General features: G+C 53.3%; 11 protein-coding genes and 1 non-coding gene across 12 annotated transcripts; 9 read left to right on the forward strand and 3 right to left on the reverse strand.

Moving 5' to 3' along the window:
• Positions 1 to 177: 177 nt before the first annotated feature.
• Positions 178 to 2,070, reverse strand: ASPACDRAFT_1890092 (MFS transporter; the record flags this gene model as incomplete). Its single annotated transcript, XM_020198558.1, has 1 exon — positions 178 to 2,070. Exon 1 carries the CDS (start codon positions 1,741 to 1,743, stop codon positions 178 to 180), a length of 1,566 nt encoding a protein of 521 aa, XP_020053786.1. The 5' UTR covers positions 1,744 to 2,070.
• Positions 2,071 to 3,630: 1,560 nt separating this feature from the next.
• Positions 3,631 to 4,270, forward strand: ASPACDRAFT_45537 (cell wall mannoprotein 1 family protein; the record flags this gene model as incomplete). Its single annotated transcript, XM_020201619.1, has 2 exons — positions 3,631 to 3,969; positions 4,073 to 4,270. The coding sequence occupies 2 exons, from the start codon at positions 3,631 to 3,633 to the stop codon at positions 4,268 to 4,270; spliced, it is 537 nt and encodes a 178-aa protein (XP_020053787.1).
• Positions 4,271 to 5,602: 1,332 nt separating this feature from the next.
• ASPACDRAFT_45538 (uncharacterized protein) lies at positions 5,603 to 5,948 on the forward strand (the record flags this gene model as incomplete). The annotated part of the gene is made up of 2 exons (XM_020201620.1): positions 5,603 to 5,819; positions 5,869 to 5,948. The coding sequence occupies 2 exons, from the start codon at positions 5,603 to 5,605 to the stop codon at positions 5,946 to 5,948; spliced, it is 297 nt and encodes a 98-aa protein (XP_020053788.1).
• Positions 5,949 to 6,120: 172 nt separating this feature from the next.
• Positions 6,121 to 6,504, forward strand: ASPACDRAFT_45539 (uncharacterized protein; the record flags this gene model as incomplete). Its single annotated transcript, XM_020201621.1, has 1 exon — positions 6,121 to 6,504. The coding sequence occupies one exon, from the start codon at positions 6,121 to 6,123 to the stop codon at positions 6,502 to 6,504; it is 384 nt and encodes a 127-aa protein (XP_020053789.1).
• Positions 6,505 to 9,305: 2,801 nt separating this feature from the next.
• Positions 9,306 to 12,300, forward strand: ASPACDRAFT_80342 (sulfatase domain protein). Its single transcript, XM_020205628.1, has 3 exons — positions 9,306 to 9,665; positions 9,742 to 11,448; positions 11,500 to 12,300. Exons 1-3 carry the CDS (start codon positions 9,343 to 9,345, stop codon positions 12,098 to 12,100), a joined length of 2,631 nt encoding a protein of 876 aa, XP_020053790.1. The 5' UTR covers positions 9,306 to 9,342; the 3' UTR covers positions 12,101 to 12,300.
• A 753-nt stretch (positions 12,301 to 13,053) lies between these two features.
• On the forward strand, positions 13,054 to 14,320 carry ASPACDRAFT_45541 (uncharacterized protein; the record flags this gene model as incomplete). Its single annotated transcript, XM_020201622.1, has 2 exons — positions 13,054 to 13,858; positions 13,956 to 14,320. 2 exons carry the CDS (start codon positions 13,054 to 13,056, stop codon positions 14,318 to 14,320), a joined length of 1,170 nt encoding a protein of 389 aa, XP_020053791.1.
• A 1,987-nt stretch (positions 14,321 to 16,307) lies between these two features.
• Positions 16,308 to 17,974, forward strand: ASPACDRAFT_62472 (putative amino acid transporter; the record flags this gene model as incomplete). Its single annotated transcript, XM_020203789.1, has 7 exons — positions 16,308 to 16,459; positions 16,514 to 16,527; positions 16,578 to 16,650; positions 16,695 to 17,032; positions 17,080 to 17,438; positions 17,494 to 17,835; positions 17,888 to 17,974. 7 exons carry the CDS (start codon positions 16,308 to 16,310, stop codon positions 17,972 to 17,974), a joined length of 1,365 nt encoding a protein of 454 aa, XP_020053792.1.
• A 68-nt stretch (positions 17,975 to 18,042) lies between these two features.
• Positions 18,043 to 18,362, reverse strand: ASPACDRAFT_45543 (uncharacterized protein; the record flags this gene model as incomplete). The annotated part of the gene is made up of 2 exons (XM_020201623.1): positions 18,043 to 18,075; positions 18,150 to 18,362. The coding sequence occupies 2 exons, from the start codon at positions 18,360 to 18,362 to the stop codon at positions 18,043 to 18,045; spliced, it is 246 nt and encodes an 81-aa protein (XP_020053793.1).
• A 523-nt stretch (positions 18,363 to 18,885) lies between these two features.
• Positions 18,886 to 18,957, forward strand: ASPACDRAFT_t236. Its single transcript has one exon. It is a non-coding gene; the product is annotated as a tRNA-Met (tRNA).
• Positions 18,958 to 19,541: 584 nt separating this feature from the next.
• Positions 19,542 to 19,962, forward strand: ASPACDRAFT_45544 (uncharacterized protein; the record flags this gene model as incomplete). Its single annotated transcript, XM_020201624.1, has 3 exons — positions 19,542 to 19,570; positions 19,646 to 19,783; positions 19,839 to 19,962. 3 exons carry the CDS (start codon positions 19,542 to 19,544, stop codon positions 19,960 to 19,962), a joined length of 291 nt encoding a protein of 96 aa, XP_020053794.1.
• Positions 19,963 to 20,011: 49 nt separating this feature from the next.
• On the reverse strand, positions 20,012 to 20,548 carry ASPACDRAFT_62473 (uncharacterized protein; the record flags this gene model as incomplete). The annotated part of the gene is made up of 1 exon (XM_020203790.1): positions 20,012 to 20,548. The coding sequence occupies one exon, from the start codon at positions 20,546 to 20,548 to the stop codon at positions 20,012 to 20,014; it is 537 nt and encodes a 178-aa protein (XP_020053795.1).
• Positions 20,549 to 22,061: 1,513 nt separating this feature from the next.
• Positions 22,062 to 25,250, forward strand: ASPACDRAFT_1858238 (hybrid sensor histidine kinase/response regulator). The gene is made up of 3 exons (XM_020197591.1): positions 22,062 to 22,639; positions 22,695 to 24,437; positions 24,497 to 25,250. Exons 1-3 carry the CDS (start codon positions 22,106 to 22,108, stop codon positions 25,211 to 25,213), a joined length of 2,994 nt encoding a protein of 997 aa, XP_020053796.1. The 5' UTR covers positions 22,062 to 22,105; the 3' UTR covers positions 25,214 to 25,250.
• Positions 25,251 to 25,382: the final 132 nt, after the last annotated feature.

The following is a 25,382-nucleotide window of genomic DNA, read 5'->3' on the forward strand; positions in this document are numbered from 1 at the left end:
ACCTAGACTCACTCTATCCCGCAGCTTCGCTTCCAGGCACACTTACCTAGTTACATCCAATGACAGGGGTAAAAAGCTACTATACAATGACTACTGTCGTCGAAAATTTGACCAGTAAAGCTCACGCACAACAATGAACGATCTAATTATATTTCAGTCTATCAGAATGTCTATAAACTAGTGAGGACTATCCTCATTAGAATCGAAATGCTCGCGGGCCCACGGGCTCCGCAACCGAATCGCCCTCCCCTTATAAAAGAAGATGAACGGAATCGGGACCAGCAAAATCGCAATGAATCCCAGCAGACTCGATGCCCACTCGTAGTCCAACTTGTTGTACATCTGCGTCGCGAACAGCGGAAACCCGGCGCCCACGACGTTCCGCACCAGAATGACCCCCGCCAGCGCCGAGGCTGAGTAGGTCTGGTAGCTGTCGACCACGTAATTCAGAATACTCAAGATCACAATATACAGGCCCGCCCCAAAGAAGACCGAGGCGATGATTGGGACGATCCAGTGCACCGAGGCGTAGCTGGTCCAGCCAAACCAGAAGAGACTGATCGGGATCAGTAACGCGCCCAGGCGGGCCATCCACATGCGGGCTTCGGGGACACTGAGGCCATCGTGCGCAGCGACGGCGCGGCGGTAGTAGCGTTCTTGCAGCGGGTGGGCGGCGAAGGCGAGGAAGGGGCCGATGGCGATGCCCAAGAAGCAGAGGCCTTGTTGACCGACGTTGAAGCCGTGGCCGTGGGGAGCACCAAACACGAGAGGAAAGGCTTCGTTGAAAAGGTAGACGAGGCCGTAGAGGAAGCCGTTGAAGATGGCCGAGAAGAGCGTGATGGGCTCGGTGAACAGAAAGCGGACGGGCCGCGTCAAGGTGATGGCGAGCAATTGGTGCAGCCCCTTGCGGTCGTCGCCATGGATGTCGTCCAGCGACTGCGCCGACCGCAGTCCTTCCTTTTCCATCTGGCGACGGATCTTGGCCGTCTTGCGCTGCAGGCGGATGGAGTGGCGGGTCTCGGGGATCGTGAAGACTAGTACGATCCAGAACCCGCCGCTGATGGCCATCATAATCCAGAAGATCCATCGCCAGCCCAGGTCGAGGCCGATGTAACCGCTCATGACGAGCGCCAGGGGCGGACCCGCGGTGCTGCTGAGACCGTACACCGCCATGGGCCAGCCACTATGGTCTCGCTCCCACAGGTCACTGATAGTACCTCCGGTGTTGGTCAAGGGGGCACCACCAGCCAAGCCGGCGATCAGACGACACACGAGAATGGTACCAATGTTGGGAGCCAGTGCCAAGGGCAACTGAAAGATACACAAGATGAACCAGGAGACAATGTAGATCGGCTGGCGGCCGAAGTACTCCGACAAGGGGGCGAGTAGGACAGGGCCAACGGCGTAGCCCAGGACGTAGAGGGACAAGCACAAGGTGGTGACCTCACTCGAAACGTGGAAGTGATCGGCAATTTGGGTGGCGCCAGAAGAGAAAGAACCACAGCACCAGGTGGTAATAACATTGAGCATGCTCACGAATACGGTGATGTACCACTTGCGCCAGAAGCCCCAGCAGCGCGGATTGTCGGGGTCATGGTGGTCAAAGGTGATGCGCAGCGGCAGGGCAACGTTCGGTTGTTGGCGGGCGCGGATAAGTGCCTCCTCCGCCGTCACCACGACGGGCAGCGACTCATGCTGCTCCGTCTTCTCCAAGTCCTTGTGGTTCAAAGGGGCAGCCATCATGGGCAGGGAGAACCAGAGAGGAGATACGAGAAGCACAGAAGATCCAGGAACTGATGGGTTTATGTCTGGGAGGGGAAAGCTTTAAAACTGACAGAACCAAGTCAGATCTGGCCGCCGGTGACGTTTCTGCTGGCATTGCTGCTGGCCTGGTTTGAATTTCTCCGGTGAACAGATGACCGAGTGGCCAGGCCGATAGGTGGGCGGGGTGGGTCCGCGAAAGTTCTCCAGAGAAAATGGATGCACAGAAGCATGGATGGATATGGAGAATCTCCATGCTCTAATCTCCAATGGGCAGTCGGCAGACGTTCTGCTGACTTCGAGGGAAGGAAGGGTGGGGATTGGAAAGTTGACCGCAGACGGAAAACAAGCCTCGGACAAGCTTTCTTCCCAAGATGAAGTGGCGTAACTTGAACTTGGTTGAACTTTGGTTGAGTAAGTGAGGAAAGGACTTTAGCCTAAAGTCCGGCTATGATGAAAACACCCACAGTTGATTGGTGCACGGATAACATGGGGAGGGCTGAGTCATCCCCGCACCCCGGGGGGTAAAGAGCCTGGTCAGGTGATCTCACGTGATGGCTTCCCAAAGCAAGATTGCCGATCGCAGTCTTTGCTTCCTTCCCTGATGCAATCATCGGTGAACCGCCCCTCGGCAGTCGGCATGGTCAAGATAGACAGGCTGATAACCTGACTACCAGACGAGTAAAAAAGACTCACCTGTCTGCAAAATCAAGCATTCTGTTACGCAATGAAGCATTTCACCCCCACGGCCCACCCTCCATATCTCTCCTCCTCCTGAGTCCTCCTACTTCACCTTCCCCAAATTCCAGCCTCGGTCAGCCTGGGGCCCCTCTTTTTTCGTTTCGGTTTGCTAATCAACATTGCTCATCGTCATCGTCTCTCCGTCTTTCCCGAGGGGCCAATCCGGTCTTCGGGCACTGCTGACTGATTCACGTCCTGCCTGGGGCCGGTCACGGCTGTCTCCTCGGTCCGAGTCACTCCTCGTTTCTATGCCTGCTTTAGGCCAACGGAAGGTTTGCCGGTGTGACACCCAGCTTTCTGGTCCGGTCGGATACTGTTTCGCGCTCGTGAGTATCGCTCAGTGACTCTCATCCGATCTTCTCCCGTGACGGACGGGATATTCTCAGGCCACGGCTTAGTCGAAACACAAGGCAGATACACACTCAGGTACCGTGTCCCCCTGCGGTCGGGCATTGTGCAGATGGGAAGGATACGTGTGTGGCTATCCCCAGGCCGCTGTTGCGCAAGTATCACGGTGGTGAGATGAATGGTGGAACAGCACCAAGTTATGCAACCGTCCTATCCAGAGAGAATTAGGGAAGCTACGGGCGTTTCACCTTTGCACACCTGGTTTTCTCCTGTCCTAATTTGATCTTCATTGGGTGGTTGATTTGGGAGAATCCCGACGTTGACTGTCGGTCCCGGTGCATCGTCGTCGTCCCTTGATCTTCCCATCGCGTTCAATCTTCTACCTTTCGGTCACTGAACTCCCCGTAATGAGTCCAGGTTCGATGGGTGCTTAGCAGAACACCGTACTGTACACACGCGCGTATCTCTCAGTGCCGCATTGGCGCTTTGTTGTTGCACTTGTCGTCAGACAAATAGACACCGATCTGTAGCAGACCGAAGCACACGTATGACATAAAATTCATGGCAACACAAGCCTCACGGAGTAAAGTACCGGACCATGGCCTCCATTGTCAAACATAGGACATTCAAAGCAACACACGCGCAACGGGGCCAGGTCTGGAGCCCAGCATATCCCTCGGAGTCGGATATAAAGGCTCAATCGCTCCTCTCTCGGTGCTCAACAACAATCACCAACTCATCTGCATCCACACCACAGATACAATCAACAGCATCAGCACCATGCGCTTCACTCTCGTCACCGCTTCGGTTCTCTCCCTCCTGGCTCTGGCCACGGCTCGCGTCATCAGGCGGGATATCCCCACCATTATTCAGGATCTGACCCAGATCAACACCGACATTGGCTCTCTGAGTGCTGCCGTCTACAGCTACTCTGGAGGCTTGCCCGCAGCCCTCGAGATCCAGACTCAGGAGGCCGCGGTCGAGCGGTCCCTCGACCAGGCCTCTGCCGACGTCAATGGCACTGCGGTCTTCACGGCCTCGGAGAGTAGCCGGGTGACTGAGGCTCTGACCCAGTTGGAGCCGGTCATGCGCAGCTCCATCGCAGCTTTGGTCCTGAAGGTTAGTCGCATCTCCTCATGCATGCACTTCTCATGTTCTTCATCTTCATGGTTATCTATCTTGACTCCAACCGTGGCCCACCATGATTCTGACCAAGGTGTAGCGGAATCTCTTCATCACCGCCGGCGTGGGAAGCACCATCCGCACCAACCTCCATGCGCTTCGGGTCAAGACCGATGGTCTGTCCGTGGTCCTGCAAGCCAAGGCGGCCGGAACCGACAAGGAAACCATCCGCCAGGGAACCGGTGATGTTGATGATGCGTACGACAATGCCATCGATGCCTATGACATGCAAATGTAGGGCCTGCTTCCCATAGCTAGTTATTGCCATCCACGATGCCGGATTGGGGGGATGGTATAGTTGGCATAGTGAGAGTCGGGACTCAAAATGAGGTGCAGACACTGTCGGAAGAGTTTGGTTGTTCGAGTATCGCATGGGTTAGTGGAAGTCAATCAGATTGTCTTGAAATGATCCCTCGGGACGACACTAGAGTAATGCAAGTTACTAGTCTCCTTCCGTTCGAGCTTTCGTTCGTTCATGTAATGTTTCTCGAGGGCCTATGCCAATGGGATGATAGTCCTGGTTAGGCTTCTGCCAGTCATCATCGACTTAGCCTGTAGTCTTCAAAAGCACAAGAACAACTGGGATGGTGAGTTTCGCCAAGTGAGCTCGATGGTTGATAGACAATTCTCATGGCAAGAGTCTATGCATCAGGCTTCACAGAGCTGCAGAATACTTCATTGGCTGTACCAGTAAATAGGCAGTGTTGGCGGTTTTTGAATGATGTTGCTCTTGTCAGTTGTGCAATCATCGCCGCGCCGCTATGTTACTGCGGCTGAATCGACCCGCGGAACAAGCCGATTGATGTCCTGTCACAACTCCAATCCATCGATGAGAATCCAGACTGATATGAGACCGCCAATCGTAGCAAAGAGAAAAGAAAATGTGGGAGGCGGGCTCCCGTCACATTCACAGCTCGGCCATCTAGGGCAGTTTATCCTCGCCGCGCGGGGTTGGCGTTGTTTGTTGTCTTCATAAAAGCAAGCGATAGCATTTTTGCAGAGGTCCAGGGCATAATACCATTTTATGTGCCTTCAGGATGACATACGTGACATATAAACATCCCATATGCGAAGGCTCTGGTCACTACTAAGTGATTACCATAGGAGCAAGGGTACCAGGTATGTCTGACCCCAGTGTCGATGCATGGTCACATGTCAGGCTGATCAATAGACATTTGTATGGCCATTGAGCTCCTCCGTCACGCACCCACCACCAACTTCCTCATTGTGGAAAAGGACGGCGATCTTGGAGGGACATGGTATGAGGGCCGGTATCCTGGATGCGCATGCGACAGTAAGTGAACACATGACACCCGATAACCCGCAGCAACTCATGAACGTATAGTCTGCAGCGCGCTATTTTCGTACGATCAGCGTGGCAAATGGACACGAGATTACCCTGCCCAGGAGGAAATTCTAGTATAAGCTTGCGCCATATCGAGATGTCGACCATGCACTAAACCACTGAACAGAAGCACCTTGATGAGGTTTCGAGTAAATGGAATCTGCGTCATCATTCTCGGTTCGATTGGACCGTGCATAGAGCACATTGGGACAACCATCAATCACAATGGAGATTCACGTTTCCACTAGTAATCTGGGGAGTTCAATGCAGCCGCAATACCAGCTCACCACCGACTTCCTTATTTACGCAGCTGGACAATTGAACATTCCTCGCTACCCTAACATTCCAGGTCTCGGTAGCTTTGTCGGCAAGCAAATGCACTCCGCCCGATGGGATAGCACCTACGATGTTGCAGGCAAACGGATCGCTGTGATCGGGAATGGTTGTGATTCTTGGCATGGAAAATGAAGAGTCAGGCTAACGAGAAGCAGGTGCCTCTGCAATTCAGATAGTTCCGGAGCTGGCCAACACCGCGTCACGGCTGACGGTCTACCAAAGGTCACCTAAATGAGTTATCCCTCGCCAGGACCGACCCATCGGGCCCTTGAGGAACTTCTGCTGACTTGGGTTGCACGCGTACGCTGGTTGAAGCGCGGGGTGTTGATGCGCATTCGGAAGTCCCTCCATGGGTACCTCACAAACCCGGACTACTCTCCATCCCAGATCGAGTGGATTGTGCGATGATGAAATCTCAACTGCCTAATAAACCAGATTTGTGGAACACACTGACCCCGCGATACCTGTTCGGGTGCAACTGCATTCTCCTCTCCGATGACTATTACCCGGTGCTCAATCACAAGCACGTTGATCTGGAAACGAGGGCCAGTCGGCGGATCACAGCCACGGGGATTCATGTGGAGACGGAAGAAGTCCAACCGATCGATCTGATTGTACTGGCAACAGGATTCCACACGGTCGACTTCTTGTTTTCAATGGACATTTACGGGCTGGATGGCCGTCCGTTGCGGGGTTTGTGGAAGGCGGGCCCTCAGGCGTATCGAGGGCTGGTAGCGGAAGATCTCCCCAATGTCGGTGTACTCTATGCGCCGAACACAAATCTCGATTAGTGGATACGAGAGGGGAGTTATGCTTAAGACACTGACCAGGCAGGCCATAACTCAGTCATTCATATGATTCAGGCTCAGTCACGCTATCTCGGAAAACTGATTACCGCGGTGGTTGAAGCCCGGTTGCACGGGCAAACATGGCGTTGCGCATCCAGCCCGATGTGCTTCGGGCATATAACGAGCAACTCCAAGACCTCTTGAGTTAAGACCTCCTGGGCGGATGCGCGATGTAGCAGCTGGTACAAGACTGAGGGCGGACGGATTGTGCACAACTGACCGAAGAATGCGGGGCAGTATCAAGCGGAGCTGGCGCAGATAAATGGGACGATTTTATCGTGGAGGGAAGCGCAGCAAGGTGTGTTCGCAAACTAGCCGACAGGGCTAGCGACAGAGTACGATGGTTTTGGATGAGCTTGGTCGCAATAGGTCTGATGTTGGCGACAATGATCATGGATGTCACAAGTGAGCGGGCGGAGGGTGTTTCAACTGCCGGTAGAGTTTAGCGAGGACGGTGGCTCAATCGGCCATGCGATTCGGGGACTTATGGAGCGACCAATGAGTGTCAGCAAATACAATAAACTGTAATATTCCTAAATTCCTGTAGGTAGTAATCTGGGTGCGATCGTCTGAGCAAGAAGATGAATGATCGTGCTGGTGATGTTGTTTAAAACTGGTGAGAAGTAGATGAGGCGGGGGAAGGGAACCTACCGGTCGCGGCGGAAATATATTCCTGGGTGTCACGAGTCGGATTGCCAGTTCGAGCAACAACATAAACAACTGAAGTATTTATCAGCAAAGTACGGAGGATATATACAAGAACTGAAATCATAACTGCAACGTATCGACTATGGTGAATCTTCCTACGGTCGGAGATGAATCTACCAAAATTATATTATAGTGGTAGTGATAGATTGTGCAAATGAACCTTTCTAATGACAGGCGTGGGTTGCATTCGACTAACAGTAGCTGCAGCATGGCCCAGAGGTCTGAGCCCGGAGTCACGAGATAGGTACTGTACAGTCCAGCCCAGTGGACAGCACGTCAATTCTGCCAGTTGTTTCATCAGCCTGCCAAAAGGCTGACTGGCCCCAACAGGCAGAGTGACTCTGGCGGCCAGAGTTCCGGCAATACGAAAGCCAAGGCGAAGGTGTCACCGCCAGCTGGGGTCCGCCAATGCGCCGCCGTCTGGAAGCCCCTCCCGGTGATCTCCGGCCTGAATTTTGCTCCAGGACCACAGATAGTCTCAACTATCGCGGTGGATAGGCATCTTTGAAATTGGGAGCGGATACCCAATACTGCCACGAACCCCTAAGTTTGTATGGCAATGCTTGGGAGTGAACGGGGTGAACGGGATCGACTCTTAGTTGGTGTCGGCCAGTGCATCCGGATCGACACCCCTTAAAATAAATAAATAAATCGATAAAATCGATAAGTAGCCGTCAGACAAGCAATCCCGTTGAAGTGATCGTGCCGCGGCTGCTTCCCGCGGCACTACCATCAGCCAGTCCCTGCAGGAAGACTGTCGGAAAACAGCAGGAAGCATATTCGACACTGACCCTGAGCGAGGGGGAAGCCCCCAAAGGCAAAAAGGGGGCATTTTGCTCGTGTTCAGGTTGGGGACTCCATGTGGCAAGGTTGGACTGACAGCAGCAGGCAGAACTGGACTGGTGAGTGAGACACCCACAGGCAGTGCAGGAGTGCAGGAGTGCCTGCGCCTGCAGGGCAGGGCAGAGCAGCTGTGGAGAGGAAATTTGCAGCGAGAGGGCGTTGGAGAATCTCCACATGAAAGGCGGTGATTGGGCGGTGTAGGGACTTGCCGTCACCCAAAAGGGGAATGAGGTCACCTGCTCAGAACTTTCGCTGACTGTCAGATTGCCTATCTGGGGTTAGCGGGCCGAGGGGGACCCTGAGTGAATTTGCCCGGTGTTTGAGAAGAAAAACTCTACTAGGTACTACTACTAGGTCTCGTCCGGCCAGGGGGTGCCAAAATAGATGAGGAGGGACTGCGGAGAGCTGGTGTCAATGTCTATTTACTACCATATCATGTACTGATCGACTCATGGTTGTTTGCTGGAATACTCATCGGTTGAGCACAATGATTCTACACTACAGACAGTAATGATTGCCCCTGTCTCAAATCCATCCGATTTCCAGACCCTGCAGCCTTGGCAGGGTGGCTGATTGGGTGCCCAACTCCACTCTTAGGTTCTAAAATTACCGCGGATGAAGAGACGGCACCAATCACAACCTCAGGGTCTATGGGCATTCAGGGTCCATTTCGGCCCTTTGTGTACATCCAGTAGGGTCTTGCGAGACGATGGAAAATTGATATGGAGGTATGGACATTCACGCACTAAGCCTCCTAAGCAGCTCCAACCCGGTCAATAATTCGGCCCCAGTTTTTTTCTTAGCTGTGAGTTTCTAATGAACTAGCTGGTCTAGTCAATGAATGGATTGCGGCTCCGATCTAAGTCTCCTAAACTCAGCCCTTTTTCTCTTCTTTTTTTTTCTCAATTTGTTCCACTTGGGAGCTGCCATGCGGCCATCATCCCATTATGATGCGCTAGCCGTGTTTCTTTCGTTCTTTGTACATTAAACCACTGTGTCTCCCCTTTCCCCTCTTTGGTCGACTACTATACATTCACACTCACACTCACACTCACACTCTCTCCTTCTTCATCTCTTTTCCCTCTTCCCATCTTCACTCTCCCCCCCCCCTCTCTCTCTCGTCCGGCCTTCCATCCCGGTGATTCATTCCAGCTGGCTCATGGAGTGATTTGATGATTTCGTCTTCCTTCTGGTGTGCCATGTGATTTGATTCTTGTGGATTTCGTCAACATGAAGCTCGTTAACCTCAATCCGGCTCGTTGCTGCCTGGCCGCCTGGGTGCGGTTGCGCGCCTCGCCCTCGGAGGCTTTCGATCACTTCTGGGACTTCACTCGCCGCTATTTCTTCGCTCTCACCTTGATGGCCATGTTTGGTGCTAAGCTCCTGCATCTTTACGCTCATATCCATTCGTTACCTCCGTCCAAATTCCTCCTGTGGGGAGTCACCTTCTTTTGCCAAGATGTGGTCCTCGTGCTGCTGGTGCGCATCTTGACCCAGAAACTGCCGTGGCGGTCGGTCGCCGCCATCTCCGCGGTGATCGTTGTTCCGTTCAGGTAAAGATGATCTCTCTCCCCTCATTGACGTCCCCCGGCTTGGGAAAACGCCACATCACTAATCCTGTGGTCATAGTCTAATCATGTCGGGAATGACCGCCGCCAATACCTCATTCTATGTCTTCACCGGAGCCGAAATCCACTGGAGACAAGCCACCACCTTCCACCACGATGCTGCCGCCATGCGCACCCTCCTGACCGGTCTGACCGGCTTCTTGATCGTCGAGGGTATTATGCTCACTGTCGCCTGGTTTGTCGCCGCTCCGTTGCATCGCGCCGTGGGGGGGATTCTGAATATCTTGGCACAACCCTTCAAATGCTGTGCGGGCTGTGTGCGCGGGTTCATCCCCAAGATGACTCCACTGTCCGACCCGGAGCGTTACGACCATCTCTCCGAGGACGACTATCTGGACGACAAGAGTGACGACGGATCGTCCATTCACCTGCTGGAGCCCTACGGAGCTGTCGCCCCACCCAGGCCGCGGGGCCACTCGCTGGCACGTCGCTTGGCCGTCTGGATCCCTTTGGTCGGCCTCTTCCTGTTGCGCGTGGTCCGTCCGTGGGATCCGGCATACATGTTCCTCTCCGAAGCGCTGCCCGTCGCTCCCTTCTTGGGACACCACCGGGTGTCTCCGGTTCGAGCAGAAGGGCTGCCGGGAGATTATGGCTGGTTGGAAGGACAGACGGCGTTGGAGCGGCCTCCACAATGGTCGTGGCTGCCGAAGGAGCCCCTCCCCGGCTTTGGTGACTGGAATCAATCCGACAAGATCCACCCACCCCCACGGCACTACGATCCCAACCGAGACCCTCTCCACATCTCCAACCTTCGGAGCCCACTTCTCGATCCCTTGCATGACGCTCTTTCTGGCGGTAATGTCAACATCAAACACGTCATCTTGCTCAAGCTCGAAAGTACTCGTGGCGACGTCTTTCCCCTGAAGAACGGCGCCTTCATGTGGGACCGCATTGCGGAGACCTACCCCGACAAGAAGATTCCTAAGGACGTCCAGAAGCGGATTGCCAACCTTACTAGGACCGCGGAGTGGCTGACTGGCTTCGATGCCGGGTACAAGCACGACATGGTCAAGGACTACGGACGTCGGTCGTACGGTGGCATCAGTGCCAGCAATGCCTTCACCACGGGGACCTACACTCTGAAGAGTCTGGTTGGTACCCTGTGTGGTGTGACTCCCCTGGTGGCGGACTTCAACCGCGAGTACGAACATCATATCTACCAGCCGTGCATGCCGCATGTGCTGACCGCCTTGAACCAACTGCCGGATGTGCGCGAGAACAACACCATCCCCGCTTCCAATGACTACCGCACCTGGCCTTGGCACTCCGTCTGGATGCAGTCCGTCACGGAAACCTACGATAACCAGGACAAACTGACTCCGAAATTGGGATACTATGATGTCATCACCAAGGAGACGCTGGAGAACCCCAAAGCGAAGCACTACCCCGTCAAGGAAAAGGAGGTCAACTACTACGGCTACCCAGATAAGGTTCTCGGCGACTACGTCCGGGACGCCATCGACGCTGCGGAGAAGAACCACACCCGTCTATTCCTGACCCACCTAACCGGCACCACGCATCACCACTGGGGCATGCCCAACGACACTTATGAGTCGATCGTGGGCTCGACCAGCTCAGGATCCAACAATGATCTCAACCGCTACCTCAATACCATCGGATACATCGACGAGTGGTTGGAGGAGATTATCGGCATCTTGAACGAGAAGAAGATCATCAACGAGACCTTGATCGTGATGGCTGGTGATCAGTATGTCCAGATCAAATATCTTACTATCTGACAATCTGCTAACAAATCTAGTGGCCTCTCCCTTCCCAACGACGGCGGTGTCACTCCTTACGACAACCCCCATGTCGGCAGCTTCCACGTCCCGCTGCTTTTCGCTCACCCCCACCTCCCCCAAGTCGAAGTCACTACCCCCGTAATCTCGCAACAAATCATCCCCACCATTCTCGACCTCCTCATCCAGTCCCACTCCCTCGGCCCTGACAGTGGCCACGCCGCGCAGGATCTCCTGTCAATGTACGAGGGCCAGTCGATGATCCGCCCGCAGATTCCCGAAAAGGACGGCCGGCAGAACTGGCAGTTCACGGTCATGAACACCGGCGGATCATGGCTGGCCGTGCGCTCTGCCGCCCGCCCGGCATACCGGCTGGTCATCCCGCTCGTCGACGACGTTGAGTGGCGCTTCACCGATCTCTCGCAGGACCCGATCGAGCTGCACCCCGTCAAGAACTTCAACCTGGTCGACTTGGCCAAGACATTGGAGGCGGAATACAGTCCCGACGTGGTCGGCTGGGTGCGGGATGCGGCCCATGTCGCCGAGTGGTGGGTCACGGAGAACTGGATGCGGTATAATTATAGACGCCCGGGCAAGGGGAAGGACAAGAAAAAGGATTAGATGGGGGGTTGTGTGCTGACTGGTTCACGGTTGTCCAGCAGCACTCTGTGGTGGTTGTCATTTGATGATGCACCCTTGTACAGACGATTTAATTTTCGCCTTCTTGTATATATTGCTTGACATACTTTTTTTGTTGCTAGCATTATGATTTGACGCGTTTTTTTTTCCGGACAATGGTCGGTCGGCATAGCATGCGAATGAACTTATCGGATTATTTTCAAGGAGACTTTGGAGATGTTCTCAGTATACCTTTGGTGTAGCTCCCGCTGTCTGCGCTCTTCTGCGACCTAGCCTTCAAGTCTTTGCCTTTCTGCGAGGTTTGAAGGCTTGAGTATTTGTGAAGCATTTGTATATTTTCTCCATGGTATGTTCATTGTGCTACTGGCTTCTTGATGATCGTTCTGCCGTATCGGAGTTGTGCAGGTCAAGTAAATATTTCTTGCTGCTTATCTGGAGTTGTCGGTCCGGGTAGTCGCCGGAGGTGAGTGAATGGTTCTTGAAGGGTTGCGTACTGAAAGATCAAGTCCAACCTGATGCTCTAGTAAATGTCCCCCTGAAGATATGCCTCACTTGGAGCAACGATCAAAGATATATCAATGGATAGGTGTATGCCAAGAGAGCATGAGTATTTATGTCACATAGCTCCTGATAGCTCTGATCAATTGTGATTATAGGCCTTGAAGCCGCCAGAAAAACCCGGACGCGCATGGCACCCGGACGCCCATGCCATGCGCAACTACAAAAAGGAATGACAGGAACGATGACATCGCCACATCGTGCAACAGTGTTCAGGCAGCGAATACGAGAGGCATAAATAGGGTCTCCTTTGTCAACAACGAGCACTTTCTCTCTTCTCCTGCATCCCTCACCATCCTTATACTCCTAATTAGCACTCCCCCTGCATCTTCATCCATCCACAACTACCATCAAACGACACACGCAAAACATCCACGATGTGCGAGCATACCATATACGAAGGCGGAGAGGTGACTTTCCTCGTCCAAGAGGATCCCAACGCTGCATCAACCCTATCCCCGACCATCAAGGCCGAAGACTCCGACGCCCTCGCCATGCAACTCTCCAACGTCGCCATCTCCCAGTGCCCTCCCCGGAAGAAAGCCAAGCACTCGCATGCTACCCAGGAGCAAGCCACCCCCCGCACGCAGTCCAGACCCAGACGCAACTCCCATCGCCATCGCCATCCCCATCCTCAGACAAAAGACAACCACCACCACAACCCCAAGCACAAACAACCGACCCCAACCCCCACCCCGCCTCCCACCATCCACAAAATCCACACCTCCAAAGCCCACCTAGCAAGCGCATCCCCCTACTTCGCCCGCATGCTCACCAGCCCGCACTGGACCGAAGGCCGGACCCTCAACCAAACCTGCCACCTCACCCTGACAGTCGACTGGCCACTGACCCCCTTCCTCCTCCTCATGCGCATCCTCCACCACCAAACGCACCCATGGCCGGAGAAGGTCGACCTCCCCACGCTAGTCGACGTAACCATCATAGCCGATTACTACGGGTGCGTGCACGTCGTGAAGTTCCACGTGAGCCCGTGGCTACACCAGCTGGAGCTCCGTCTGCCGCGCTGGTACACCGAGGAAGTTGTGATGCAGTGGATCTTCGTGGCGTGGGTGTACGGCCGCGAGGACGCGCTGCGGTGCTGCACGCGGATGGCGATCGAGAATGCCACCGACGAGGTGCGGGCGGATGTGTATGGACTGCCGGTTTGTGGGAAGATTATCGGTATCCCCCTTTCCCTTTCCCTTTCCCTTTCCCCTTGCTTTTCTGTACGTGTAATCGAATTACTTGAAGATGATGCTGACATACAGTTGGTGAGCAGAGAGCATCAACCACTGGCGCTGCAGGGCGATCTTCCGCGTGCGGAGGGCGCTGAAGCACATGAGGAGAGAGTTCCTTATGGATCTGCGTGGCGAGGGCTTTGATACGAATGCTACGTGGCTTGGGGCGTTGGAGATTAATTGCCATAGGGGACGGATTCGGTTGAGGGAGGAGTTTGAGGGTGAGGATGAGGGCGAGAAAGAAGAACCGTACGTGGGGGAAAGCTATCGCGGGCTGGTTAAGAAGATCGATGGGTGGAGGAATCCTGAGGGGTATGATCTTAAGGCGGCGTTGGATTTGCCGATTGTGATTCAGGGGGTTACTTGGAAGGTGATCCGGGAGTATCCTTATGCTAGGGTTGAGTGAGGTTCGGTGGGGAGGGGTCTTGATCTGGAGTTAATGAAGTTTATGTTGGACCGTAAATGGACTTTATCTGTGCTTTACATATCAGAACTGGGGTCTGGATGAGAGGGTTATGTGATGAACATAGTGCCTTGTCAAGGTTGTTGTTTAGTGAGGCAGGAATCCTATCAGTGGTTCTACATCAATGGGTTTGAGTTGCATGCTGAAGATACAAGGCCCTGGCTCGCTCCCTGTGGGTGATCAATGCTGCTCAGTGTACCTTGAAACAGACACTCGTCGTTTCCTTTTGTTGCTAGTGATGGTGTACAGTTTTCACGTCCACATTTTTGACCGAGACAGATCACGTGGGCTGTATATTGACAGCAGTCAAGGCTATGCAAAGTTTGAGGGCATTGCTCATTGCAAAATGCTGCGATCAACTCCCATCACCCCATGCTTGCGGAGGAGGTGTCCAGGGCAATTCACAACAAGGAAATTAAAGGTGCGGAATCGATACAACGGAATCGGCAATCTCTTCAGTCATTAGACACATCTGGAATTCACTACCGACTATGATTGAACGGAACTGAAGCATCAATGAGATGTATAGTTTTCCAGGTAACCTTCCATAGCAGTATTGGCCCAAGCTATCCTTCCAAATTAGGAAGAAAATAAGTTGTGAGATTGAGAAGAAGAACGGATTCGGGAAGATGGTGCTTGCAATATTCAAGTTTGGCTTCATGTTATGATCACTGCGTTTTGATCCATAAGATTCCAGGAATCACAGCATCGGCAAAATTTCTGCCGAAGTGGGGACCTTCATCGAGTATAGTTCGATAGCTTTAAATACACTTGGACGATCCACAACAGATGAATTAGAGTAAAACTAGACAAATGTACAGTAAATGGTGTTGACTGGTTGAGACGAGGAGAGGATCGAATCGATGTACTGTACTGAACCCTTAGCGAGCAGATAAAATGTAGGCCTACACTCGACCTCTACAGTGTTGAGCAGCTAATCTCATTGCACGGCCCAACACCCTCGTCTAAAACACCGATAAGGCCGCCACCCACCATTGCCAAGCAGAAAAAATCTGGAAGGCGAACCAAAGCTTTTCTTGCCAAGGCCGAAACACCTAAGAATGGCTCGGATGCCGGCACAGCCGTCCACCGGCCCCAAACCTGGAGTAGTGAGCCGCAACAAACGTGCGTCTGCCGATAAGAAGCGCTGCAGCGACAAATCATCGCCCCTCCCCAAGTTTCCATCAGCTAATAAATGGTCATGGAAAACAGTCAACTGCCGTGGCAGGCAACTTATCAGCAGTCGGCAGCTTTTTATACACCGGACGAAAAAATTCTAGAAGCGGGAACGGAATCCCACCGAGCCGCATACACCATGCCAGGGCCGCACCAATCAGTGGCCGGCGGAGGAGCGGTTACTGTCGGCAAGCCGCGCACAGTGCGGTCGGCGGGGCCAATCCATTACTTAATTCTAACCGCGGACAGCCACAATTGGACTACGCTCCTTTTCCCGCCCCACCCGCGTCTAGCGGGGTGGAGCGCGACGCACCAATGGCAGCCATCACCGCGTTACTTCCGCTATGGCCGCAAGCAGCAGCATCCAGGGCTGATCTCCAAACAGGGTAGCTACGACGGAGTCCAGATCTCAATTTCCCGTGGAAAACCATCAGGGCTCTTATCTGTCTGTCTTGCTTTCCCTTCTCTCCTTCTTCTCTTCTCCTCTGTTGTTGTGTTCTGGTGTCAGTGCTATTGCAGAGACTATCTAGTTCATCCGTTGAACCCAGTTTCAAGTCTGCATCAATATCAACAGCAACGGAGGAGCGGAGGTTTCACTCCCTGACCCACCAACCCGCCAGAAATTTTCTGTCCTGCAGCTGTCGGCGCGCCAACGTTCGACTCTCCGTCCGTTTGCGATTGTGATTCTGCTGCGCGACGTGTGCCTGTCCTCTCTCGACCTTTGCCCGTGACATATCGACAACGTGCAGACGACATGGCGACCCCGGCCCACGGCGAAGAGATCAAGAAGAATGATCTTCCTCCGTACGATCTCGAGGATTTGAAGGCGGTCGATGAGGGGAAGGAGCCCGATGCATTTGGTGACGAGGCCAATGCGGAGGTCAAGTACAAGACGCTCAAGTGGTGGTATGTATTGTTGCGCTATCCGCCGTCGACGAACTAAGCTAACAAACCATGCAGGCAATGTGGAATGTGTATGTGGCATGCGACAGATCCATGGCTAGATAAATACTAATCGCAACAGTCATGATCGCCGAGTCCGTCTCGCTGGGTGTTTTGTCCCTGCCCGCGACGCTGACTGCGCTGGGCCTGGTGCCGTAAGTCCTGCTGTCATGGCTGCTTCTCCGCATTTCACTCACAGACACAGCGCGATCATCCTCATCATCGGACTCGGTATTCTTGCGCTCTACACCGGCTATGTCATCGGCCAATTCCGCGAACGCCACCCCTCGATCCACAACTTGGCTGATGCGGGTGAGATCCTCATGGGTCGGTTCGGTCGCGAGCTCTTCGGTCTCGGTCAGATCCTGTTCTCGATCTTCATCATGGGCAGTCACATTGTCACGTTCACTGTGATGATGAACACGATTACCGACCACGGTACCTGCTCGATGGTGTTCAGTGTTGTGGCTTTCGTGATCTGTCTGGTTTTGTCGCTGCCTCGGACTATCAAGAACTTGACCTACATTTCTTGTGCTTGTGAGTACTTCGACTGAACATCAATTGAATCAAACTGATTTGATTAGCTTTCCTGAGTATCTTCACTGCGGTCATGATCACCATGATTGGTGTGGGTGTGCAGTACAAGGGTGGCCAGAACATCAGTGTCACCACCGATACGAACTTGTACCACGCGTTCAACGGCGTCACCCAGATTGTGTTCGCCTACTGCGCCCACGTGGCCTTCTTCGGTCTGATTGCCGAAATGGAGGAGCCCAAGGACTTCCCCAAGGCTTTGTGTCTGCTCCAGGGTTTCGAGATCGCTCTCTACATCACCGCGGCTATTGTCATCTACTACTTCGTCGGTAACGGGGTTGACTCGCCGGCTCTTGGCTCCGCTGGTCCGGTGTTGAAGAAGGTTGCTTATGGCGTTGCTATCCCGACGGTATGACCTGGCAAATTTGTCTACCTATCATCACTCGTGCTGACCAAAGCTTTAGATTGTCGGCGCTGGTGTTGTGAACGGTCACGTTGGCTTGAAATATATCTACGTGCGCATCTTCCGTCACTCCGACCGCATGGGCAAACGTGACTTTGTCGCTGTTGGTTCCTGGATTGGCATTGGCGTCACCTGCTGGGTCATCGCCTGGATCATCGCCGAGGGTATCCCCTCCTTCAGCAACATCGTCAGCTTGATCAGTTCCTTGTTTGCCAGTTGGTTCACCTACGGATTGTCGGGTGTGTACTGGTTGCACATGAACTGGGGCCAGTGGTGGTCTTCTCCGCGCAAGATTGCGCTGACCATCCTCAACATGTTGATCTTCTGCATTGGTGCCATCATCGTGAGTTTTTCGACCAGTCCGTCCCATCCTCTTGTATACTAACCTATACTAGTGCGGTCTGGGATTGTATGTCTCCGGCAAGGCCATCCACGACGATTCGTCCAAGTCGAGCTTCTCCTGTGCCAGCAATGCGATCTAGGGGAGTGAAGTAATGGGCTGTTGGGTAATGATGGATTGTATATATCGGTTGTTTATATATTGACTCGCTTAGATGAACCATAGATAGCATTGAGTGTTAGCCTTGTCATGAATGACATGCATAATGAATTCTTCAGAGAACTGCATCCATGTAACCTCTACCGATCCTCACGAACCAGATGGCGATACGGATTGTTCGGGTCTTGCTCCTCCTCTTCCGGCGACTGGATCGTCTTCCTCACGCGGCAGGGCGAGCCCACAGCCACCGAGAAAGGCGAGATACCGTACATCATGCCGGAGATCATGCGCTCGTATTTTTCGCTTTGGGGGGTGCCTCGTAGGTCCTGCGAGAGGGCGATGATTTCGGGGCGTTCGGATGGTGCCGCCATTGTGGGTGGAGATTTGGGAGGTTGAGAGGGGTAGGTTTGGGGATTGGGTGAGGTGTAGTGTGTAGATATTGGTTTTTAGGTGTTGATGATATTGTGAGGATTGCAGGTGTTTGTGATCTTGTATGCTTTACCTACAAAAAGTTGCTGATGCTGGGGGTGGTGATGCCCTAATCTCGATTTCCTCTTCGGGTATAAACTGATTACCTCAAGTTTACCAGTCCGTCCAAATCTCTCCTGCTTGTTGATCGAAGATCGTCTGATATTGGCAGAGTCCAAAGGTAACTCTGTGGTAATCCATCGCTCTCTGACCATTTTTAGTAGGTTGAGTGAGGATAAGTGAATTTGTTGTGGTTGGTGGAGTGATCGTCCAAGAGATTGGCCGCCCTCATTGAGATATCGCGATTGGTGTCCACGGTAGATTAATTCAACCGGATCAAATCCCTGGTCGCCTAGATTATGTACCCTCCTTAGTGCCTTTCAGTGGTGCTTCACATTAACAGATAAGGAGAACAAATCATCAATCAGCATGTTAGCTCAGGGGAAGAGCGCCGGGCTCATAACCCGGAGGACCCTGGATCGAAACCAGGACATGCTAAGTTGAACATTCTTTTTTTCTTCTTTTGCTTTTTGCTTTCACTCGGGCTTAAACCAGGGTAACAGAACTCGGATTAATCGGATCCAATTGGGTTGAACTGGATTGTGCTGTTTTCTAAAGAAAGGACTCAATCAAAATGACCTTGCATCCACATTATATTCACACCGAGGCCTAACTACTGTGGACGAATTATAGACACCAAATACGCTGGGTTGTCAAGCCATCGATCAGATATAAGTTAGAATGTATGCCCAATGGGACCAGGAAGCTAGTCTCAAACTTAGAACACGCGCCGTATCATCCAGAAGACTACTCACCCAAGATCCCGTACCTGGGGAGGTCGGCTGATGGGCGGATGTCAGCGATGAGAGAAAGTAAAATCTCATCAGACCATATCACAACCAGAGCTCTCTGGGTCATTAAAATATTGTGTCACAGCCGATGTATCCCCCCCAACATTTTGAATGTTATTTAGACTTGAATTATCACCCAGCAGAGCTTCTTACCAACGGCGAACAATCGACCCACTATAGTACGAATCTGAGCTTTTCCATTAACCCATGAAGGCATCTCCTGTGTTCACAATGCCCGAGAAGGATGTGGTAGTCATTGGGTATGTTATTTTGTTGTCACGTCGTCATTGGACGTTCATCTTCTGCATGCTCGGATGCAACTCATTCTGATTTAGGGCTGGCGTGGCGGGCCTGACGACGGCCCTTCTACTGTCTACGAAACCCGGTTACAAGACTGTGGTCGCCGCGAAGCATATGCCCGGCGACTCCGACATCGAATACGCGTCGCCCGGGGCTGGCGCAAATTACATGCCGTAAGGCTAAGCATTGAACTTGATCGTATCATTCCAGAGTAACCGAAATTGTTAGTGTTTCGATCCGCAACACAGAAGCTGCCGAATGGGACAAACACACCTGGGGACCATTGGAGCATCTGGCCAAGAACCACCCCGAAGAGGGTGTGCACTTTCAGGGTAATACATCTTGCAAATAAGATTGAATTTGCGTTAAATGTATACTGATACCAAGGCAGACTACAAGATTCACAGCTGCGCAAAAGACGTAGGCTCCCCAACGGCCAACTGGTTCGCGTGCACGGCGCCGCGACGCGCGCACGCCAGCACCGCGCACACAGTTTCCGGGATCATGGGCATGTAGATGGTCACGATGTCGCCCTTGCGGACCCCCTGTGCGCGCAGACACCATGCCAGGCGGCAGACTGGCTTCAGCAGCTCGCTGTAGGTAATGATGCGGCTGCCGTCTGCTGGGTCGTCAGGCTCGTAGATCAGGGCTGTCCGTTCCGAGTGGCGGATTGTGCGGCGGTCTACACAGTTGAAGGAGGCGTTCAGCTGGCCGCCTAAGAACCAGGCGCTGTCGCCGCTCGCGAAGGAGCCCAGATGAGTGGTGTAGAGGTCGCGGGTGAAGGTGAGGAGCTCGTGTGCTTGCTCGCTCCAGAAGGTCTCAGGCGAGGTGATGGATTCTTGGTAGAGGGCGTGGTAGTCCTCCAGGGTGTTTAGGTGTGGTTGGGTAGGGTGTTTGGTTCGCCAGGAGGGGTGGACTTGGATGGTTTCTGCTGCCATTGTTATGCAATTGTGTATACTCAGAATCGAGGTGAGTTCGTTGAAGTGTGACGCAATGTGTAGCGGATTGTATATAAGTCTTTGGGCTTCGTGACTTGCGTTTTGAGTCAGACTACACAAGGTCCGTCCATCTCACCGAGGCAATTCAGTCTTTGCCCTGAAGTGCCCCCGGCTGCATTATGCCTCTTGGCTCACCTGCCTAATGAGGCAATCTAACCACGACTCGAATCCACCTGCTCTGGTGATTCCATATGGCAAATGCAAGCCACACTAAACCCCGCACTAACTCCAACCAAATCCAAAGCCAGACCTTGATAATCGGTCTTCACCCAGGTCCCCCTCCGCTTCGATCACACGCGTACTGTGAAGACACTCTTCCTAGGACCGCATCTACAGCCCACTCACCATGGCCAAAACCATTACAACGCACGCAAATACTGCTGCTCGAGCGGAGAGGAACACATTGACATGTGATCCATCACCCAAAATTGCAGGGCTTGTGGATGCAGCCGTCGACCGGACAGGAGAGATAATCCTGAGCCATGCGTCCGGGAAAACAGGACTCGGCAAGGAAGACCCCAGGACCCTGGACACGATCTTCCTATATGGCCTCTTGCACGAAACTACTCACCAGGATTGCGTGTATGCAATTAGTCGAGCAGGCAAAGCTGGCGCTTACTTGCGGTACTGCGAAGTCAATCTCACAGAATCAAGCCAGAGAAAAAAGACAAGAAAACAAAATAAAACAAGGGGAAGAAATCGACCTAGCCCTTATCACTATTCCCTTATAATCAACACCAGCTGAGTTTGTTGTCGCTGTAAACAATAAACAACAACCTCGGTCTCACCGCGCAGCATCAGCCGCAATCAGCAGTATTATACACTCATATAACTTAATATCTCTACTATAGATTATTAACAATGGCTGTAGATTGTATTTTCTAAACCAGTACACTACTCCGTACCATAGTAAGAAATGAGAAAAGATGTGAAATAGAGCTCCGCCTCGGGCACCAATTGATATCAGCCTAAGGCCCCGAGCACTATTAAACAAGCTAGCCTAGCACACTAAAAAGAATTTCGTACAAACATAACCTGTTCAGAGGCACGTTTTGGTTAGCACAATTCTGCTCGTCCCGCAACAATAGTCTTTTATCTGTTATCAATGATATGAAAGATGTAATTCTAAAATGAACTGGTTTCGATTATGTTCATTTGATAGAACTTGAATCTCTCAAAAGTTCAAAAAAGATAGAAATGACATGTATTATGCATATCTCAGTTCTGAAACAGGGTAATGCATTACTTTTTCATATTGCATACACAAGATTCACAAACCTTACAACCGAAATTGCAACCTTCGATACCGCCAATCATCTAGCTTCCTTTCTTGCAAGACCTGTTCGTAGAATCACGTGCAGGAGAGGAAAACCTGTTTCTCTGGCATCCGCGGCTGAGCCAGGAACAAATGTCCTCCCCGTCCCCTCTTTCCCCTCTCAGGTTCACAATCTCTGTCAGGACGAGGAATAATGAGATAGTGAGATAGGGAGGGACATCATGTCCGCGCAAAGAAGCACCGCGAGCTTTCTCCCCAAGGCCGATGCAGCCATCCTGAGATACCTGAGGCAGCCAGCACCACTCCAGCAGGCCCGGCCCACGACGATTGGCCCGATCTTCGATCCCGAGAACCTGGATAAGCCAATCAGCGTCCTGACCCGCGAGATTGAAGCGATTGTTTACCCTGCTCCGCATCCCAACGCACCCACTTCCACTGCCACCAGATCCGACAAACCCCCGGGATTTGCGGGATTTGATGATTGTCGGTACTTGCGCGCCTTTCTCGCTGACAATGAGAGACTTAGATTGTCCATGCTATGGTACTACACCCGCGATATCGAGGCAGAAGCCGAACTGCTCGCCGGGCTCCAGGAGAAAGCCGATCTCGCAAAGGAATGCACCGGCTGGCAGTTCGCGGTGATTGGGATTCTCGATATCCATGTGTATATTCGCCTGGCCACTCACGGCCTACAACTCGGCATCCTGCCCCGCGGCGAGACAATCTGTGCACATACCGTCACTCAACCTCCAGGTGTAGGTTGTAGGCTAGACTTTTTTCCCAGGAATATCCACTAAACATCCCATCTAGAGTGTCTTCCTTCTGCCAGAGCTCCAAGAGGACTGGCGGTTCCGGACATGCCCATACCTCGAACAAGGTGGCCTCTACGCGTACGCCGGGGTGCCGCTCCGCCTGCAGCACGAGTCCGGGGTCACCGTTGGCCTCGGTTCGCTCTGCGTGGCCTCGAGTACAGCAGAGGACCCTCTCACGAAAGACCAGCAGCAAGCGCTGGTTCGATTAGCCGACTGGGTGGTCTCAGATCTGGTGCAGTGTACCCGAGCACGACGCCAGCGCGAACGGCAGCGAATGTCAGACCTTCTCACGACGGCGCGGATGGAACTAGAAAAGGGGGTCTCGGCGGATCCGGTCTTTCGGATACTCAAGACGATTTATCCTAAGGCCGTCATCAAGTCGCAGCCCACGACAGCAACGCATGTCGAGATGGAAGCACGCGACCCGATTCTCATGTCCGACCTCGAAGGCGGTCTCTGGGAAGATATCGAGTACCTCGATGCACTGATCGTGGAGGCGAATCACCAGCCTCTCCCTACGACAAAAACAGTCCGCGTCATGGCCGCCCCCTGCGAGAGCGCCAATGGCCCCTCGTTGCTCATGGTGGGAACCAAGGACTTTCAGCACATATTTGACGACGTCGACTCGTGGTTCGTGCAGAGCTGCGCGGGCCTGATCTCGCAAATGTGGCGCAAACGTCTACTGGTGGAGGCCATCAATGCGAAAGAAAAATTCCTCCGCGGGATTTCGCACCAGCTTCGCACGCCGATTCATGGAATCCTGGGTTCCGCGGATCTTCTCGCTGAGGAACTTCAAGCCGCTTTAGAGGGCGGCTCGGCTGATGACGCCCTCGCAGCGCCAACGGCAACGACAGTCCACAAGACCGGATTGATAGATTTCGCTGAATACTCCAAGTACCTTAACATAATCAAGATGGGCGGTCGCGATCTCGTCTCAATCGTCAATAACATGATTACCCTGAACCGATGGGTTGACATCGCCCTCAGCGACCGGCACTACGCCATGCACAGCATCGACAAGCTCGAGGCCGAGCTACACGCGGCAATCTCGACCCTGACCATCGGCGACATGCGATATAGTTGTGCCCTCTTCTTCACGCACGACATCCCGGCCGGCTTCGAGACCTTCTGGATGGACATCGATGTTCTCCGTGACAGTCTTCTCCCAATCGTCTACAACGCGATCCAACACACACCGGAAGGGATCGTCTCCGTACACTCAACTGTCGATCCTGAAACCAAGCAGTTGACTATCGACATCCGGGATACAGGCTTGGGGATTCAACAAGAGGATCAGCGGCGCATCTTTGAAGCGTACGAGAAGGTCGACGCGCATTCCGCGCGCGCAGGACTGGGTCTGACGCTGGGATCCAGATTTGCCTCTCTTCTGCACGGCTCGGTGGCGTTGATGTCGTCGGCTATTGGTCGGGGCTCACACTTTCGGGCGACGTTTCGTGACATCGAGTGTGCTTCTCAGGCGGACGGAACTCCGCCGTCGCTGGCCTCGAAGGTGAAGAGTCTTCCCCGGAGTTTCTATATTCTAAAGTCTCCGACTCGCGCTGGGTCGAGGCCTAGGCCTTTTGGTATATCGACGTCTTTATCCGACCACTTCGCGTCGATACTCACGCGCAGTGGATTCACCCCATCCGACTCTCTCGAAGATTGCTTCGTCATCGTCGACCCTTCGCCAGACACCGAGGAACATCGCGCGCGTCTGTCCCAAATCCCGGCGGACACGGTTGTATCCCTCTTGCCTCGGGCCTGCCGGCCGACTTAGACCCGCCAGTCCCTCTCGAACAGACGACATCTGCCAAGAACGTCATCCACACCAGAGGGCCCTTCTCGGCGCAGACACTGGCCTGGCTCCTCGAACGAGCCGACGCGCTCGCGGCGGAGATCCGATCGCCAGAGCCGTCTACCTCAGTGGTCCTTCCCATGCACCTGAAACGCCCCAACGACGATTCAGGTTCAGACTCAGACTCTCAACCTGACAACAATATTCGAACCCCCGAGACGGTCTCCGAAGAAGAGACAGAACCGGTTTCTCGCCCCCTCGCCACCCGTACATCACCCCGCCCAACAACCCTCATAGTCGATGACAACATCGTCAACCTCCGCATCATGGAAATGTACTGCAAGAAGCGCGGCCTCCCCTATCTGACAGCGACCGACGGCCTCCAGGCCGTCGAGATGCTCACGCGCCGCCGCCAGTCGTCCTCATCTCCCAGCACTGATAACAATAACGAAAGCGGCCTCCCGCCGATCGAGCTCATCTTCATGGATCTCCAAATGCCGGTCTGCGACGGCGTCGACGCGACGCGACAGATCCGGGCCTTAGAGCAGGAGAACGACTGGCCGCGGTCGTTGGTCATCGTGATGACGGGCCAAGATACGCCGGCGGATAAGACGGCGGCGACGGAGGCCGGGGGCGACGAGTACTTTGTGAAACCGGTGATCATGCGGCAGTTGGATGGGGTTGTGCGGCGGCATTTTCCGGCGTTTGAGGCGGGGGGATAGTAAGTTGGGAGGTGTACAGAGAAAGAAGGGGGGGGGGAGGTTGTCGGTGCTGTACTAGGCGTTGTGTGAATGTGTTCTTGAAGACTTACGCAGTGTTTTTCTATCTTAGCTTGGCTGGCGAATATGTATCGTATGTCATCCCACTAGCTCCAACGAACATTTGAAACGA

Source organism: Aspergillus aculeatus (genome assembly GCF_001890905.1).
Source record: "Aspergillus aculeatus ATCC 16872 unplaced genomic scaffold ASPACscaffold_13, whole genome shotgun sequence".
NCBI lineage: Eukaryota > Fungi > Ascomycota > Eurotiomycetes > Eurotiales > Aspergillaceae > Aspergillus > Aspergillus aculeatus.